The sequence below is a fragment of the Thamnophis elegans genome, chromosome Z (assembly GCF_009769535.1).
Source record: "Thamnophis elegans isolate rThaEle1 chromosome Z, rThaEle1.pri, whole genome shotgun sequence".
Classification (NCBI taxonomy): domain Eukaryota; kingdom Metazoa; phylum Chordata; class Lepidosauria; order Squamata; family Colubridae; genus Thamnophis; species Thamnophis elegans.
Window position 1 is genome coordinate 69726447 of NC_045558.1, and position 19700 is coordinate 69746146.

Sequence of the window (19700 nt, forward strand, 5' to 3'; positions counted from 1 at the left end):
CAGGCATTGTTGTTTCTTGGTGGTCTCTCATTTTCTTTGTGTGGATTCTCAGTAAAAGTCATGTGCATCTGAACTTTTATGGTGCCTTGCTTCCAATTAATTTTGAGGTTCCATTTTTTCAGCCATGCAAGGCTCAAAACTAGCGGCCATTCCATGCCAGGCACCACTATAAATGTAATGGCTTCTAATGCCTATCTATAGAGGCTCAGTGGCAAAAGACGCTGGCTCCCTCCCCCTCGCTATTGCTTCATCTAATTGGCAAAAAGCTATGAGACTTTTCAGCTTCCTTACATTAATCCTCAACTTTTTTACCAGGGTTGGACTGATCAAACAGCGGGTTCAACCTGAGTCCACTAAAGCGGAGATTTTTATCCCCCTCTCCCAGTTGGGGATACAGTCTTTTTTTTGGGGGGGGGGGTTAAGAGGTTTAATTGGTTTGTTTACCAGTGGTTCATTCTCTGGGTCACTTCCAAATGAGTATGGTTCCTCCTGCTGAGAAGCTGGGGTTTCATCCTCAAAAAGGGGAGGGATGGATATTCAATGATCTCCCTGCTCCTCAAGGCCATCTCCTTCCCGCGCTGGCCAGGTTTCCCCCAAATGGGCATTCTGGTTTTGTAGCTGGTGTTTGAGAATGGCATTCTTCAGCTCAGTGCCTCTCCCTTCCACACTTGAAACAGGCTGAGGTTTTTGGAGAACATGCCATTTGCGGATTGAAAGTTTCTTGCTTCCATTGGGGTGGGGATTTCTTCCACACTCGCCGTGCTTGGTACTGGTTCCTGGCTATGTCGATCACAGCTTCTTCGGCAGTGAGATACCACTCATGTAGGTGGTTTGGTGCACCTTGGGCCATGAAGGCATTGTAGAGGTCATCACAGCCCAACCTTGAACCAGCTTACCAGGTTATCATCTGGCCAGTTCACACGACACACCAGGTCTCAGAATTCTTCAGTATACCCTGCCACTGGCTGCTGTCCCTGCTTCACAACTTTAATGTGGTCGCATGCTTTGATGTCTGCAAGGGGGTCCTCAAAACATCATCACAGGGCCATCAGGAACTGGTCAAAGTCCCGCAGTTCTGGTCCATTGGCATCATGTAAAGTCACCATCCATCTGGCAGAGGCTCCTTCCAGGACTAGGGTAACCACTTGCACTCGGGATCCTTGGGTTTGAAAATCACGCCCGTATTTTTGCATGTAGGTGATAACCTGTGCCACAAAAAATCCCATTTTTGCCAGTTCCCAGCAGGTTTCAGAGTTGGTTGAGAGTGTATTGTATTTGTATTTGTATTTTATTGGTCTTGTATGCCGCCCACTCCCGAAGGACTCCGGGCGGCTTACAATAAACAAAGGAAGGGGATAAATAGACAAATAGACAAACAACAATTTAAAATACACAACATTCATAGTTCCCGTGGGGCTGGCTATTTCAACAGCCCCCCAGCCTGCCGGAGCAGCCAGATCTTAGTGGCTTTGCGGAAGGCCGGGAGAGTAGTAAGGGTCCGGATCTCCATGGGGAGCTCGTTCCAGAGGGCTGGAGCTGCAACAGAGAAGCCTCTCCCCCGGGGGGTCGCCAGCCAACATTGGCTGGCAGATGGGATCCGGAGGAGGCTTAGTCTGTGTGATCTGATCAGTCTATGGGAGGTAATTGGCAGGAGGCGGTCTCTCAGTACCCAGATCCGATGCCATGTAGGGCTTTATAAGTAACGACTAGCACCTTGAAGCTAGTCCGGAGACTAATGGGTAGCCAGTGCAGCTTGCGGAGGATAGGTGTAACATGGGTGTACCTGGGTGCATCCACGATCGCTGGCGCGGCTGCGTTCTGGACTAGCTGAAGTCTTCAAACACTTTTCAAGGGCAGCCCCATGTAGAGCGCGTTACAGTAATCCAGACTTGAGGTCACAGGGGCGTGAGTGACTGTCTGAAGAACCTCCCGATCCAGGTAGGGTCGCAATTGGTGCACCAGGCGAACCTGGGCAAAGGTCCCCCTGGTCACAGCTGACAAATGGTGTTCTAAAGTCAGCTGGGGATTCAGGAGGACTCCCAAATTGCGAACCCTCTCTGAGGGACATATAATTTCACCCCCAGCCTGAGAGATGGAATACTTGGCCAATCTTTGGGAGGGAACATCAGTAGCCACTCGGTCTTGTCTGGATTGAGTGCCAACTTGTTTACTCCCATCCAGACCCTAACAGCCTCCAGGCACTGGCACATCCCTTCTACTGCTTCGCTGAGTTGGCACGGGGCGGACAGATACAACTGCGTATTGTCTGCATATTGGTGGTACTTAATCCGGTGCCGGCGTATGATCTCACCCAGCGGCTTCATGTAGATATTGAATAGGAGGTGGGACAGGACTGAACCCTGCGGCACCCCATAATTAAGGGGCCTAGGGGTCGATCTCTGCCCTCCAACCAACACCGACTGCGACCTGTCCGAGAGGTAGGAGAACCATCGAAGAACGGTGCCTCCCACTCCCACCTCCCGCAACCGCCGCAGAAGGATACCATGGCCGATGGTATCGAAGACCGCTGAGAGGTCAAGGAGCACAAGGATAGAGGGGTGACCCCTATCCCTGGCTCGCCAGAGATCATCGATCAGCGCGACCAAAGCACTTTCCGTGCTGTAACCAGGCCTGAAACCTGACTGAAAGGGATCCAGATAATCAGTTTCATCCAAGGACCCTCGGAGTTGAGAGGCCACCACTTTCTCAACAACCTTCCCAACAAAGGGCAGGTTGAAGACTGGACGATAGTTGCTCAAAATGGCTGGGTCCAGAGATGATTTCTTCAGGAGGGGTCTCACCACCGCATCCTTTAGGAGGAGCGGGAAAATTCCCTCCCAGAGAGAGGTGTTAACTATCGTCCGGATCCAGCCGCGTGTCACCTCCCTGCTGGTCGAGACCAGCCAGGAGGGGCACGGGTCCAGTATACAAGTGGAGGCACTCACCGCTCCCATGGCCTTGTCCACTTCCTCAGGAGAGACAAGTTGAAACTCAATCCATAAAGTATACTCAAGACCTTCCCCCGGTACCTCGGCTGGTACTGTGGAATTGGAGTCCAGCTCTGTCCGAATCTGAGTGACTTTATCCGTTAAATACTGAACAAATTCCTCAGCTCTACCTTGTAAAGGGTCATCCGCATCCCTCCCTTTCAAGAGGGAGTGAGTTATTCTAAACAAGGGCGCGATTCAGCGGATGCAATAAGGGCGGCAAAATGCGAACATTTCGCTGCCCGTATTGTCACGAGATAGGCTCTGATAAAGGCTCTCATCAGTGCTCAGGCTGACTCAGATTTACTGGCCCTCCAGCGGCGCTCTAGGCGTCTCTTTTGGCGCTTCATCTCCCAGAGTTCCTCGGTGAACCAAGGGGCCCTCCTGTATCTGCTGCCTCGGAGAGGTCGCAAAGGCGCAATCCGGTTTAGAGCTCCCGCTGTATTTCAGGCAGCGATTAAGGACTCCACCGGATTGTGGACGAGAGTGTCAGGTATTTCTCCAAGTGCCATCTGAAATCCATAGGGTCCATCAGGCACCTGGGGCAGAACCACCTAATCTGTTCCCCCTCCCTACAGTGGGGGATTGGTTTCCGAAAGTCAAGCCTCAGTAGGAAGTGGTCAGACCATGACAAGGGCAAGGTCTTAATGCCCTTCAACTCTAGATCACATCTCCACTGCTCCGAGAGGAATACGAGGTCAAGCATGTGACCCGCTGAATGAGTCGAACCCCGAATTACTTGGGTCAAGTCCATGGCTGTCATGGAAGCCATGAACTCCTGTGCCCCATCAGAGTGTTCACCAAGTGTAGGCAGGTTGAAATCTCCCATAAGCCTGGGGAACTCTACCACCAACTCGGCTACTGACTCGAGGAACAAGGGGAGGGCTGTTGCAACGCTGTTGGGAGGTAGGTACGTTAGCAACAAACCCACTTGACCTCCAAGGTCCAACTTCATCAGCAGGGACTCACACCCAACAAGCTCCGGAGCAGGGATCCTATGAGGAACTAAAGATCTTCGGACAATGACAGCCACTCCCCCACCCCTTCACTGGGGTCGCGGCTGATGAAGCACCTGAAATCCTTCTGGGCACATTTCAGTGAGGGGGACTCCTTCCTCCGGGCCCAGCCAGGTTTCAGTAATACATGCCAGGTCTGCCCCCTCGTCTAAAATTAGGTCCCGGACAAGGGGAGCTTTGTGAACCACAGACCTGGCATTTAGCAACAACAGCCTGAGACCAGGGCCCCGACAGTTCTCGCCATCTGGCCCTGGAGTAGAACTAGCAGGGCCAGAAGGAGGGATCTCTGTGACGTAGCGAACCCTCCAATCCACTGGAGTGGGGTCCAATCCACTGTGGGGAGGGTTTGCTGGGTCCCCTGCTGCTGTGCCATCTGCTTGATCAGCAGGACCCAGAGAGGGGGTAGCCCCCTGGTATCATCCACGGCTGCTGCCCTTCCAATGCTTCTTTGCTGCCATTCTTGCTCCACCCTGATGTTGCGATTTTCCAAAATCTCCATCACCAACCGAGTTACATGTCTCTTCAGACGTTCCTCCCTCAGCGAGGCTTTCTTTAGCTCCTCCTGGTCAGAGGGAGCTCCTAGTTCCAATTTCCACCTTGGTTTTTGATTACCATCGGTGAGGTTGACTCCTCTGGTCCTCGCAACCCAGCTATCTTTCATCCCGATGCCGATCCACCAGCTGGGCTTTTGGGGATTCTCCAGGTTCACCTCAACCTCTCTGACAGGGTACATGAAGCAGGTCTCCAGTTGTGGGGGGTGGGTCCCTCCAGCATTCAGCTTCCCTTTGCTCACTGTTGTGCTCAGACATGGTTTGCAGGGTCCCCTCAGTAGAGCAAAAATTGCATCTCCGGGCTGACAGTTTTGCAGAGATGTTGCTTTATGTAAGAGTTCTTCTCCTAGCTTAAGAATGTGAAGACTCTTGAAGACTCCAGGAAACCAGTTGTAAAATATCAGTTGTCACAGGCACTGCTAATAAATCAACTCCAAGCCCCACCCTCCTCCCAATTGAATGGCAGTATCACTTTTAGGGATCTGCCAGGTTTTCTAAATAATCATCATTTCAGCAATTGTGGGAGTTAGTGTCCTTGAAGAAATATCATTAGTGTTAAAATGATATTTGACAGTCCAAGACTCCTTGTTAAAAAGATAATTTTGTTCAGATGGAAAGACATGGTAGAACAAAAAATAGATATAAGAGCATTCTATATCATCAAATTATGGAGTGAACTGTAAAAGTCAGTTCAAGATGAAATCAGAAGCATCATCTTCCCCCAGGAGGTGGGGGAAAGAAACAGATAGGGTTGAATGAGAGGAGAGATTAAAAAGTGAAAGCCTGTTGAAATGTATGGTAGTCAAATTCAACTTTTGCTGAATGTTTCTAAATTCCTTTTGAAAATATACAATAGTTCAAGTTTTCTCATACATGCAATTCAAATATTTTTCAAGAATGGTTTGTGATTAAACAGACACTGTAGGACTATCTGTTCATATTCCACATGGATTCCTCAAAATAAATAAATTATACAAATAAATGACCAGAAAAATGTAAAAAAGTTTTGAAAAATATTATTTGTAAGCCCTATTAAGAGGAGAATTGCTGAAACTGAATGTTATTATCATGTTTTCAAACTTTCCATAATAAATAGCAAAGTGAATTAGATATTCTTAGCCATTTTCATGGAAAATTCATAGTAAACTTAAGTTGATAAAAATGGCATGGTAGCTAATAAAAGGGCCCCCAAATAAGAAAAGATAGGTTATAGCTGATAATTAGGAATACATGGAATCATCTTTCTTCCTACAATAAAGTTAGGAATATTTGAGTGAATGTTGATGAGATTTTTATCCTGCCTTTTTTGTGCATAACTCAAGGTGACAAATATCCCTAATACTCTGCCTCCTATTTCCCTCAAAACAATAATACTGTGAAAATGTTTAAGCTGGGAGAGAGAGAGAGAGAGACGGACCTAAAGTCACTAAGCCAGCTTTCATGCTAAGAAAGACCTATGATACACAGTACCCTGGGTAAACCTTCTAGATGTGTCAGTTTTATCTTTGTATAGTATAATGGTGTTTTATGAGAATCTGATCTCATAAATGTGATTGATAGAATAGTCCAAATACATCAGCATAGTTTGCATATTTACAGACAAGGAAGGAGTTCTTGCTGAGAGTATGGATTAAATCTTCAAGATATTATTTGAATACTGCAGTCTATAGGGAAGTCCAGTCTTAGAGAGATCTGTAATTCATACTAAGCAAGGAAGAAAATAAGATTGCCAAGACTATCATCATACTTGTCAGGTATCAACGTTTGGCACTGGGAAGTGTTGCTGCAGCAATTGCAGGGTCTTGAGCCAAGAGTACTACCAAAACTACTGGTAAATTCTGGTCCTGGCCAGATGGTTCATCATTTGGTAAGCTGGCCCTTCTAGGCACAACTTGGTTCTAAAATCTACAATAATTGGCAATCTGATCCATGATTAATTGAGATTGGAACTCTTCCATACCTTTCTGAATCAAGAGCCATTATACTGCTTGTTTATGACACCAGTCCCTTCCTTACAAAATAGCATTTTTTGATCTGAAAATCAAAACTTCTAGTCTCATTAGATTAAATAACACCATTTTCAGTAATCTTGACAAAAGCTCCAACATGGAACATATAAAAGAAAAGCCACAATTGTTAACAATTCTGTCCCAAGGATGATATGAGTCACAAATTCCCAAGGGCTGCACATTTCAGCAGTATAGCAAGGCAGTTTCTTTACCTGATCTTGAGGGTCCATTTTAGTCATCATTCTATCTTCCAGTAGGTTAAAGGTGAGTACTTGCAAAACATAAAGTTGATGTGCCATTTCATTATTAATGGCCCTTTGAGCTCTGATAACATACTGAAAATAAAAGCAAGAGTAAAAAAATCAGGAAAATGTATTTACATGAAAGCAACATTCTACCCAACTTTATTGACTGTGGAAACAAAAATAACAAATATTAGAAATGCAATCAGGTTGATATGATGAAACTTGGATTGTTAGATATTTTGCTATTAATGTAATTTTACTGTACCTAATATAAGATGAAAGTTGTAAATTTTTCTTTGTTCTTACAAAGAGACAAAATAATCGGTAAAAAATGTGTCCAATTTAAAAAAATATGCTTTTAAAATGAAGAATTAATATTCATGATAAATGTTCGTTATGTGAAGATCAATACATTTCTCATGGCATACAATTGGTTAATAAATTGTGTCTTTTATCTGATCTTTTAAACATTTTCTTCCTCTTTTTCCTTTAACATATTCTCCCTCTTCCTTTGTAGCACAGGCTTAATTTGTGACTCACTGTATCATGCATAAATCCTGCTTAAATTCAATAAAACTTCCATTTTCCCTGCCTGAATAGATGACCAAGCAATTGAAAGAGCAAAACAGTGAGCTGGATTTGGATAGGATCAAAAAGTTACAATATTATCCGTGTTGCTGAACAGAGAATTGTGAATTAATTCAGTTCTAGTTCTAAACATCAGAATATTACGCATGTGTTACAAGGATAACATGTAATTTAAAAAAATCAAAAAAACTAAAATACTTACTTGTAAAATGATTCCCCGAAGTTGTTTCTGTGCTAAAATATTTGCCATTTCCTGATTTTGAAAATAAAAGGAGTAACTTAGTTTAAGAACACTGTATAATCTTGCAACACAGATTTTCAAATGTATGATGTACACCATCCAGAATCACTTATTGAACATAAGGTTAAGAGACTAGCAAAACTCATTTGTTACTACAGGCAAAGCTATCCATATATTTTATATGTTATATGCTTCATTTGGCTCTTTAGCAATACTGCCAATCATTTTATTTCTTAATTATATAGTCTGTGAATGATGTCTAACTTCTTACTTTGCTTTTAAGGAAATAGGTAAATTTCTGAGTCTTCCCTGCCCTACCTCCCAAGGAAAGGCTAAAATTTTCAACAACTTTTACAAAAAAAGACATCCCAAAAGAAAACAAACTATTCTGTATATACTTGTCAGATAAAATATATTTGTAATTAGAGTAAAGAGTGCCAATTTCACCAAAACATACTTTCCTGTATAAAGATCAAGCTACAATTGTCTCGTTCATGCAGCTAACACTGCATTTCACTGATGTGATTGAATGATAACAATTCATTATTTACCAACATCAATTAGAGAAACAAACTCACCTGCCTCCTATCATCAGGTGCTTTAAAGAAAAGTGCATTTATCACAGCAATGGTATATGTTTGAATTTCTTGATCAGCCCTGCATTGAATACAATTTTAAAACAGTAAGAATAGTATAAGATATTCAATTAGGAACTCATGCTCTTATGGCCACTTATTTAGACTACTACAATATGCTCTAGAGCAGGGATGTCAAACTCGCAGCCAGGATGTATCATGCGCTGGCCACACTCACCTCCATTTTAGCGAAGAGGGGGAAAGTTGCAATACATCACATCACATGTCACTGTGAGTTCAATACCCCTGCTCTAGAAAGATCACCTGAAACTTCACAAGGTCCAAAATGCAGTATTCCAGGTTACCATTCACCAGTGGGTTCATTTGTGAATGCTATGGCCCCTTCACTGGTTCCCTATTTATTTTTCTTGTAACTGATCTGATTACTTGCAGAGCTGTATTTTTCCACTAAAGTCAGCCTGACCAATAGATGGATAGATAGATGGATGGATGGATGGATGGATGGATGGATGGATGGATGGATGGATGGAAGAAAGGAAGGAAGGAAGGAAGGAAGGAAGGAAGCAAAGGGAAGGGGAAAGGGAAGACTTCTTTTTTACAAGAGATGGAATAAATATGTAACATCCTTTGCAGGCATATGATGATGATCAAATTTATCACTGCACCAATGTGCAAATAGAAGCAATAGGATCTAATGAGATATGAGAATAATTAGAAAGATAAAAAGAAAAGCCACATCCTAGACAATGATCTGATAAATGAACCCAAACCAGAAATGTAATTTGATCTTAGAATTCACTCTCCTCAGTTTCTCCTCCTTCCCAAAAGTAGTGGAGAAGAGAAGCATTTTCAGACAAAATTATGCTACTGTAAGTACAATGAAAGTGGTATTAGTTTTGGTTTTTGGTTTCCTGGTCTTGACTACTCCAAAGAGTTGACATAGCATGATAGTATGCCATGTTTTATGAGGAATCTGTGTTTATTTGGACTTAATTTGGATTGTTGAATTAGCCAACTGTCCCATCTTGTTTCATCAATCTGAAAGGTAATATTTTCATATAACTTTTGAATAAAGATCAGGAAGTACCTGAGAGTACATCCTTCATATCTTCTCTCTGCTTACCAGATCATACTGCCCATTGCTCGGGATGTCGGGGATGCTCTATCAGCGAGGTATCTAGGAAGTTGTTTGTGGTGCTCAGTGCATGATCTGTCCCCAAACTGTTTCATACTCATTTCTTATAACCAGATAATATTAGTTCTAATGAGATATTTTAGGAAATCAGTATAACCAGTATGACTCAACAAGCAATATTCTAGGTGTCATCACTGATGACAACTAGAAACTCTTTTTTTATAAGATGGGGATTAACGGTTACGTTTTCCTTTTTTAATACTATGTAACTACTAGAAGTATTCAATTATCAAATTTTATTCTTATTACAACTGAAAATAATTGAACAGAAATGTAAAAGATCTGGGAAACAGAATGAGACCCTATCTGAGATGGAGGAGTGGCCCTTATCCTTTCTGGAATTTTGGAACTCTTGGGAGTTGAGATGGCAGGAGCACGATGTTGAAGGACTGCAGCTATGCTGCGCTCAATGGCAGCCGAGATTATATCAACCATATCAGAGGGGTAATAGTGGAGGTCCCTAGGACTGGGAGTAACAACGTCTAGCTCAGGAGTTAGGCTCCTTTCCCCCTCAGAACTCTCCTCCTTCTGGAAGCCTCCCGCGTCCTTGGGCTGAAGAGGGGAAGCAGGAATGGAAATGTTCCCGTCTATATCAGTGGAGAGCTCCTCTGGGGACTGTGTGCACTTGTCAGGGGCACAAACAGAGGTTGAGAAGAAACCTCACAATGTTTGGAATTGGCCTTAGCCTTGTGTGAAGCCAAAGCTAGGGTCCTGCCCTGTTCCTTATCTGGGACCTTATCCTGAGGTAAACTGGGCCTGGAAGCCTTGGCAGACCTGGATGAATCCTCCTGCTCAGAACCACCCCGTTTCCTTGCTCTGGGTTCAGTAGGGCCAGAAGGGTGGACGGTTGTTGGAGAGGATTCCCATTGGTGGCCAATACTTATGACTTGTTGAAATTCAGGAATCCACAAAATGGCTGCTATACTTTCCCGCCTAAACAAGATGGCCACAGGGAGGTCTGAGCTTTGTGAAGGAGTGTTCAAGCGAGCCGACAATGCCAGCTAATTCACTGGTTTTTGTATTATGATTTCTCTGGGATAGGGTTGGGATGAGGATTTTGCATTACAATTGTTGTGGGGTGGGAATGAGGAATTTGCATTATGATTGCTCTGAGGTGGGGTTCTGAGTTAGGATTTTGCATTATGATTACTCTGGAGTGGAGTGAGCATGTTGCATTACGATTGCTTTGAGGTGTGGTGGGGTGAGGATGTTGCATTATGATTGCTCTGGGTGGGGTTCTGGGTTAGGATTTTGCAGAAGGCTGTCCAGGCCAAAAATGGGCCACAGGAGAACCGCACCTGCTTCTGGCCAGCAGAAGGTAGAGTATCACAAACTTTAAGTCAGAACCAGTAAAAGAGGAATGGAAAAATCCCTACCTGTAGATCAGTGTTTCTCAGTCTTAGCAAGTTTAAAATGGGAGAACTTCATGCTGCCTGGGGAATTCTGGGAATTGAAGTCCATGCACCTTAAAGTTGCCAAGGTTGAGAAGAATAGGCCGAGACTAGAGTTTAGGATTTTCCATTCCTGTTTTATTAGAGTTTGGTGCAATTAAATAAATCAGTTGTGGTTTCCTTAACAAATAGTGATTAAAGCGATATGAACCATTGCTGGACTTTTTGTGAGAAACTGAAATTAAAAGTTGATCTGGGGTTTTGATAATTAGATAGGGGAATATGGAAATAATGTAGACAAATGTTAAACTTAGAGTAAGTGTTTGATATATTTTTACTTATATCCGTACCAAAGAAAGTTGAAAGTCATTCTTTTTTGCTTTTCCTTCTTTCTTTCTTACACTTTCACTCTTTTTCTTTCCTGAGTCTTTTCTTTTTTCAAACCTGTTTTTATTTGTTTATTTGCTTTGTTTTTTTATGTATGAAGGATCAAAGACTCAGCCCTTATACTTCTACATTCCTTATTTACAGAAACCATATCAAAATTTAGAATGAAATCCACTGGGAGCCATCTCATATAAGGTGGGCTCTGACCAAAAAATGTTTATCGATAGAAGATAATATGTGTAGCTCAAGGTTGAACTGTGGGGTCCTTGGTGCTCATTAAGCTTAATAGTTTTCTTGCAGATGTTTCATTACCAAACTTCATCAATACTAGAAGGGAGTGGAATTTGCTCTTATTTTCATATACTAGTGGCTTACCCTGTCAATGTTAATCAGTTGCTTCACAAAAAGTGTTTTCATTGGTGCCGGGTCTCTACAGCATCAGACAGAGAAGGGCTATTTTGCACCTCTCCCTCAAATGTTCTTTAAAATACAGAGTTTCCCAGCATTGGTTTAGGAACCTCCAACATGCAAACTGTGATTACTTGTCCTAAAATGAATCCTCTTTACCTGGAGCTTCAAAATTTTCTCTTTGCTGGAAAGGTGTATAGCTAAAAGTCGGTCTACATTTAGTCTATATCTGATTTGGGGATATTTCTTCATAACCAAACAAAAGTGTATTTTCTATGCAGTTCATACCCCTTGCTCACTTGATCTGGATATCACAAAGCAAAGCCCATATTTTGTAATTAACTCCCATGCCCCGTTTTGGCTGGCAGAGTGCTGTCACATCCACCCTGGCCATGCTCCCGCTGGCCATGCCCCCACGGCCACACACCCCTCAGTCCACCAAGGTCAAACATTATCCAGATGCCACCCTCAATGAAACCAAGTTTGACACTCCTGGTATAGAATCTCCTGCTTGAGCAGAGGATTGGATTAGAAGACCGCCAAGACCCCTTCCAGCTCTATTCTGATTGAATTAAATAGAGTGTATGGAGACACCAGCAGGAGGAATGTCTAAGGTGGAAAATTGATATTAGTTAGACTTCCCCCCTCCCATCAACCACCTAATCTTTTTTATCAGCATTTAATTATTCGTACTTGGTGGGATGAAACCGACGAATGGAACATATAGTTAGAAGGATTTAAATTATTTAAAAGAAATAGATCAAATAAAATAGGAGGTGGAGTTGCACTATATATAAGAAATAATTACCTCTCTACAGAAATAGAACACAACAATGATGAGAACTATCTTGAATACATTTAAGTCAATATTAAAGGTTGGGGGGGGGGATGACATTGTCATAGGTCTATACCAGGGACGTGCAGTCACTGGAGGCAGGGGAGGCGGGGTCTCACCAGTCTCATGAGGAAAAGGAAAGAATTTTTAAAATAATTAAAAAGGCCAAGGTAGTTGCTGCCAGACTCCAAGTCACAGTGACTCTGAGTCTGCTTCGTGCTAACTGTAGGGGGAGATGAGAGAACTATGGGCCTCCTTTGCATAAGGAATTTTTCGCTTTTTAAGAGTTAAGCAAGGGTTAAAAAGCGAAAAATTCCTTATGCAAATGAGGCACGTGATTCTCTCGCCTCCTCCTGCAGAGGGCACTTTATTTAGAGGCTTTTTAAAAACATTTAAGCAGAATCATCCACGTGGTGACTCTAGCAGCAACTATTGTAGCCTGCCTGGCCCTGGCTAGACCAAATCTTGCATTGACGCAGCTGAAAGGTATGTGGGTCAGAGGGAGGGGGCTGGGGGGAGGAATTCAAAATTATTTGTAATGTAATTTTAATTTGTTTTTATTATGTGTGCGTGTGTGTGTGTTTGTGTGTGTTTGTGTGTGTGTGTGTGTTTTACCCGCCTCTGCTGGCACGCGGGCTGGCACATTTATTTTTATTTTTCATTTTTTGGCCTGCCACAGAGCGAAACATGTCCTGGTTTGTGGCCGGGAGGCACGCTGGCACTTTAAAGTGCATGCTGCCGCCCCGCTGTATGGCCGGGGTGGCGGCATGCACTTTAAAGTGCCAGCGTGCCTCCTGGCCAAAGACCAGGACATGTTTCGCTCTAAGTGCATGCCTTCCGGGCCAGCCACTCAGCGGGACATGTTTGATGTGCTCCATCCCGGCAGGAGGAGAGGGCAAGGGAGACTGGAGGCAATGGGCGGGCAGCGAAGCGAGGCTGATCGGGCGGCTGAGCCAGCCTGGGGGACGAGAGGCAGTCACAGGCTCCAGAAGCTGAGGGGGCCTCAGAAAATCTACTTAGCATGGGCGCGGGGACGGCAGCAGGAGCTTACGCGGCACAGCAGGTCTCCTAGGACCTCCTAGGCGCCGGCTGCGCCGCTCATTATCATCAGTTGCCCCGTGTTCAGCAAAGCAAGCATGGGGAAGTCCTTTGCAGGCAGCTAAGACTGGCTGCCCGCAAAGGACCTCCCCAGACTTGTTTTGATGAGTGCGGGGTGACTGACAGTAGTTTGCGCCGGCCGCACCCGCTCAATCTAGCCCCAGTCACCCTGTGTTCAGCAAAGCAAGCCCAGGGAGGTCCTTTGAGGGCAGCCAGTCTTACCCGCTTGCGCCCGGCACTGCGGCTGAAGTGAAGCCCCAAAACCCCTGCTGCCACCGGAATATCTGCTGCCACCTCCTCCTCCTCCAACAGCACTGCCGGATTTGCCGCCCGATGCTGCAGCTGAGGTAAAGCCTGCAAAGGTCCCACCGGCACCCCCGCCCGTGGCAGTGGGGTCTCCCCCTTCGCTCAGAGATCTGAGCTGGGCTCCACGTTACCCCGCCCCCCCTCCTCCTCCTCCTCCGCGCTTTTGAGGAGCCATGAGTCTGCGGGAGGGAGCGGGAGCAGGAAAAAAGGCTGCAGCGCCGGGCAGCAAATGTGGTGGTGCTGTTGGAGGAGGAGGAGGAGGAGGCAGCAGTTATTCTGGTGGCAGCAGAGGCTCGTCGGCATCTTCATCACAGCCCTCCCTCACCGAATAAAGCAAGTGGAGCAGATCCATGCAGATGATGTCATCGCAACATGACTGGAGGTGGAATTCTGGGAGTTGAAGTCCACAAATCTTAAAGCTGTGCCGGGGCTTCAGCGGGGCTTTCATGCTTGCCTCACCGGCCATGAAGCTCACCGCATGTCACTGGTATATACTACAGGCCACCCAACCAAGCAGAGGAAGTAGATGAACTTTTTGCTAGTCCGCTAACTAAGGTATGTAGGAAGCACACCATAATAGTAGTGGGGGATTTTAACTACCCTGACATCAACTGAGAAACAAACTCTGCACCAAATGGAAGATCCAACAGGTTCCTAACAAACCTAGCAGACAGCTTTGTTTCCCAAAAAGTAGAGAAGGGAACAAGGGGATCAGCCATATTGGACTTAATTCTCACTAACAGAGAGGAAATGATAGAAGGTGTTGAAGCCACAGGAACCATGGGGGCAAGTGACCATGCAATATTGGAATTCAATATTATGCACACACAAGTAGTGGAACAAAGTGAAACTAGAGTTTTGGACTTTAAGAGAGCTAATTTCAATAAATTTAGAGAGAGCTTGGGAAAATTCCATGGATGAGAATCCTCAAGGGGAAAACAACTCAAGAAGCTTGGGAAATTTTGAAAAATGAGATTGCAAAAGCCCAGTCTAGCACAATACCAATGAAGAAGAAAAGTAACAGCTCCCAAAAGAAACCAGCATAATTGCATAAATAACTCTCTGACAAATTGAAAGAGAAAAAAGATAAGTATAAAAAGTGGAAAGGGTGGGGACATAACTAAGGCAGAATATCAGCAAATAGCCCAAGCATGTAAAGATGAAGTGAGGAAAGCTAAGGCTCACAATGAAGAAAGGCTTGCCACAAAAGTAAAAAATAACAAAAAAATGCTTCTTCCAACATGTTAAAAACAAGAAAAAAGTTAAGGAAACAATTGGTCCATTGCTGGGAGAAAGTGGCAAGAAGGTGAAAAGCAACAGGGAGAAAGCAGAACTATTTAACTCACGTTTTGCATCTGACTTTACACAAAGGGATAAAACAGTCCAACCTATCAAAAACAGTACCACAAAAATCAGATTAGGAGCACAAGTTGAAATAGGGAAGAAAATGGTAAGTGAGCACCTGTCTACCCTAGACAAGTTCAAATCAACAGGACCGGATGGATTACACCCCAGGGTTCTGAAGGAACTGGTAGACAAGATCTCATAACCGCTGAACTATATCTTTCAGAGATCCTGGAGCACCGCGGAACTACCAGAGGACTGGAAAGGAGCTGATGTGGTTCCCATCTTCAGAAAAGGGAAAAAAACAGATCCAGGAAACTACAGACCTATCAGCCTGACCTCAATACAAGGAAAGATTCTGGAAAAGATAATCAAGCAACGAATTAGTGAACACCTAAAAGCAAACAAAGTAATAGCCAAAAGCCAACATGGGTTTGTCAAAAACAGATCATGCCAGACTAATCTTATTGCATTCTTTGATAATGTGACAAAATTAGTGGACCAGAGGAATGCCGTCAATATAGTTTACTTGGACTTCAGTAAGGCATTTGATAAGGTAGACCATAATTTACTACTAGATAAAGTAGAAGAATGTGAGTTAGACAGCATCACCACCAGATGGATTCGTAACTGGCTGACCAACCGCACACAATGTGTAGTTCTCAATGGAACTGCATCTTCATGGAGGGACATATGCAGTGGAGTACCCTAAGTCTCAGTTTTGGGCCCTCTTCAACATCTTCATCAATGATTTGGATCAGGGAATAAATGGGGAACTCATCAAATTTGCAGATGACACCAAGCTGGCAAGAATAGTCAACACTCCAGAAGATAGGCTAAAGATACGAAGGATCTTGACAAACTTGAACATTGGGCACTATCTAATAAAATGAAATTCAATGGTGAAAAGAGTAAGGTTCTACATTTAGGGAACAAAAACGAAATGCACTAGTATAGGTGGTACCTTGCTCAACAGTAGTAACTGTGAAAGGAATCTTGGAGTCCTAGTGGTCAACCATTTAAATATGAGCCAGCAGTGTGCAGCAGTTGCCAAAAAAGCCAACACAGTTCTAGGCTGCATAAACAGAGGGATAGAATAAAGATCACGTGAAGTGTTAATACCACTTTATAATGCCTTGGTAAGGCCACACTTGGAATACTATATTCAGTTTTGGTCACCATGATGTAGAAAAGATGTGGAGACTCTAGAAAGAGTGCAGAGAAGAGCAACAAAATGTGGGACTGGAGACTAAAACATATGAAGAACGGTTGCAGGAACTGGGTATGTCTAGTTTAATGAAAAGAAGGACTAGGGGAGACATGATAGCAGTGTTCCAATATCTCAGGGGTTGCCACAAAGAAGAGGGAGTCAAACTATTTTCCAAGGCACCTGAGGGTAGAACAAGAAGCAATGGGTGGAAACTAATCAAGGAGAGAAGCAACTTAGAACTGATGAGAAATTTCCTGACAGAACAATTAATTAGTGAAACAGTTTGCCTCCAGAAGTTGTGAATGCCCCAACACTGGAAGTCTTTAAGAAGATGTTGGATAGCCATTTGTCTGGAATGGTATAGGGTTTCCTGTCTAGGCAGGGGGTTGGACTAGAAGACCTCCAAGGTCCCTTCCAACTCTGCTATTGTATTGTATTGTATTAAAAAAATAATACTTTATATTTTAATTTCTAATCGTTCATTTAAAAATCAAAGGAGGAACTACATCTTTTTTTAAATCTGATTCTAGAAGAATTTTAAGACAGTTTATATGTTTTTATACTAGTACCTGTACTTGTTTCTAATCTGAAGTTTTCCAAGCCTAAAACAAGAAGGAAATTAAAGGAAAACCACAGAAAACTTACCCTTGTAGATGTGGAATTAATTGTCCAATTGTTATCTCTTGTGCCACTTTCTGATACAGATCATGACCATTCAGTACCATTGATTCTAAAATGGCTAATGATCTTTGTAATATAGCAATATCATTTTGGAACTTGCTCACATAACTTGCAATCTATGAATAAATCACAAACAAAATCAATATAATTTGAACATAATGTTAATGTTCTGATTATCCAACTGTGATAGCAGAGTACTCATGTTTGCAGGCATAACCCATAAACATTTCAAGTGGAGGAGTATCTACTATTCCTCTGCAACAGTCATCCTCACAACTATTTTCCTCCAATTTTCCAGATAGGAAATAGTCAGATGTGCTGCAATTACTGTGCAGGAATACTCAACGTCAAAACACTCTAAAATGACTATGATAATTGCCTGTAGATGTCATGAAACAGATACTATAATAGAAGTTGAAAAGGGCACTGGGTAGGGAAACTTAGTCCAATCCCATCATAGTCTGTTTTTCAAAGAAGTTGCTGTGTTTTACGTAAGGGAGAATCCTGTGAAGATAATCTCAAATTGTGACGGAAATCTACCTGTGACAAAAAAAAAAAACTTTTGACATACCTTATGTCTGAAGTTTTAATTGGGCACCCATGAATATAATATCTATATCAACCCTAGTTTAATACTGTAACAATTATATTTTTATACTTTCCATGGCTATATTCCAGGATTTCACTATTTCTCCAAATGCATGTGGAGAAAAAAGTTTCCTTTCAGTGCTGCACAGTTCCAATATCACTCAGAATTTGTTTTATATGTTTGTGAGCTTAGGTTCATAACCTCATTTTATCCTCATGAACACTCTATGAATAACTTAAATACAGGATTTCTTCACAAGTTCATCCAACAAACATCATGAATGCCCTGAATGCAAGTCAAAACTTGGATGCAAACTTATAATTATAGCAGTACCACTAATCAAACTAGTTTTTAATATCTATGAACTGCAATCAAGTAGAAATCATATATTTGTTTGATTCATACATCATACTAGGTTGTAAGAGAGTCTATTTGGTGTTAGTTTAACATGCTGCATGAATCTGGATGCAATATTATAATTAATAAACCATAGCATTACATGCTGCATGAATCAAACTAATTATGGTTTATACATTAGATGATGATTAAGCAAGCTACAGTTTAGCACACTGTGTAAACCCAGTCATTTATCTATTCATTTTGTATGTGTCACCAATTCTTTACTTTATATATAAATGAGACAGACACAAATATAAAATGAGGCTGTCCCCATAACAATTGGGATATAAGTAATAAACATAAACTTTACCTTTTTTATGAAAGCCACAGAGAAAGTATCCCAAGATACAATTCCATGATCCATCAGCTCAACAAATGCTGTCAATGTATATGCTAACATGTCTCCAAAGCTGAAAGACACATAAGTCATAATAATAATGGAGGGACCACAAGAGAGAAATATGAAGCTTTGGGGCAAGGAGCAACAAAGCAAGATTATGCAAGAGAGTAGAAGCAGAATAAAATGAAGGCTGTAGAGCAAAGAAGCATCAAAATAATATTATATGTAAATCAACATTCTACTAATGAGAAGAAATTGAGAATCTTTAATAGAAAAAGGCTATATACCATATTCATTGTTCTCCATTAAAAAACATAGCTAATGTGCAACAACATTTTCAGTAAAGTTGGGCAACCAACTTTATATATATTTGGGCAACCAGAGTCCACTCCTGAAATAGATCAGACATTTATCCCTTACCTCACATGAATGCCATCTATCTTACAGCCTCATCTATGAATACATCTTAAATCAAGATTAGACTTCAGCATTGACCATAAGGTCCACACCGGAGTATAAGATGCACCAAGATTTTGGTCTGAATAAAGACTAAAACGACAAAGAGCAATTGATTTGGAGAAATGGGAAAATTTGCACTTATCAATGATGGGAAGAATTTCTACAATTAAAATGAACATTCTACCTAGAATTCTATACCTGTTTCAGACAATCCCAATCAGATTGGGTTAGGACTTTTTTCAAGATCTAAATAAAATAGTTTTGAAATTTATTTGGCAAGGGAAAAAAGCTAGAATAAAACTTAAATTACTACAAGATGCTAGATCTAGAGGAGGATTTGAGCTACCTGATTGGGAGCTATACTATCAAGCAACAAATTTGATGTGGATTAAGGAATGGATATCATTAAAAACTCTAGATTATTGAATGTAGAAGGTCATGACTTATTGTTGGGATGGCATGCTTTCTTATGGTATAAGGGAACTAAATCACATGGTTACTTTAGAAGACATTATATAAGGGAGGCGTTGCTGTTAAACTGGGAAAAGGTTAAAAGATTACACTATTTGAAAATTCCAATCTGGATATCAACAATTGAAGCATTTTCATATCCAATAATATATAAAAAGGAACAAACAGATATATAGAATTATTGAATGCAGAGGGTGAGCTCAAATCTATTCAAGAGTTGAAACAAGAAGGGATGGAAATGAACTGGTATTCATATGTACAGATACAATCTAGATATAATGAAGATAGAAAAACTAAAGGTCTTTATAATAAAATGACTGAGTTAGACAAAATTTTAACAGGCACTGATGAAAA

General features: G+C 42.3%; 1 protein-coding gene across 5 annotated transcripts in view; it reads right to left on the minus strand.

Annotated features, from left to right (window-relative positions):
- The window catches only part of ELMO1 (engulfment and cell motility 1), a 532924-nt gene that overhangs the window by 305361 nt on the left and 207863 nt on the right, over positions 1 to 19700 (minus strand). For all 5 annotated transcript variants that reach the window (XM_032235494.1, XM_032235493.1, XM_032235495.1 and 2 more), the window contains 5 exons: positions 18387 to 18486; positions 17053 to 17204; positions 8216 to 8294; positions 7599 to 7649; positions 6776 to 6898 (listed from right to left, as the gene is read on the minus strand). In XM_032235494.1, coding sequence (XP_032091385.1) covers positions 6776 to 6898; positions 7599 to 7649; positions 8216 to 8294; positions 17053 to 17204; positions 18387 to 18486 — 505 coding nt within the window. The remainder of the gene's footprint in view (positions 1 to 6775; positions 6899 to 7598; positions 7650 to 8215; positions 8295 to 17052; positions 17205 to 18386; positions 18487 to 19700) is intronic.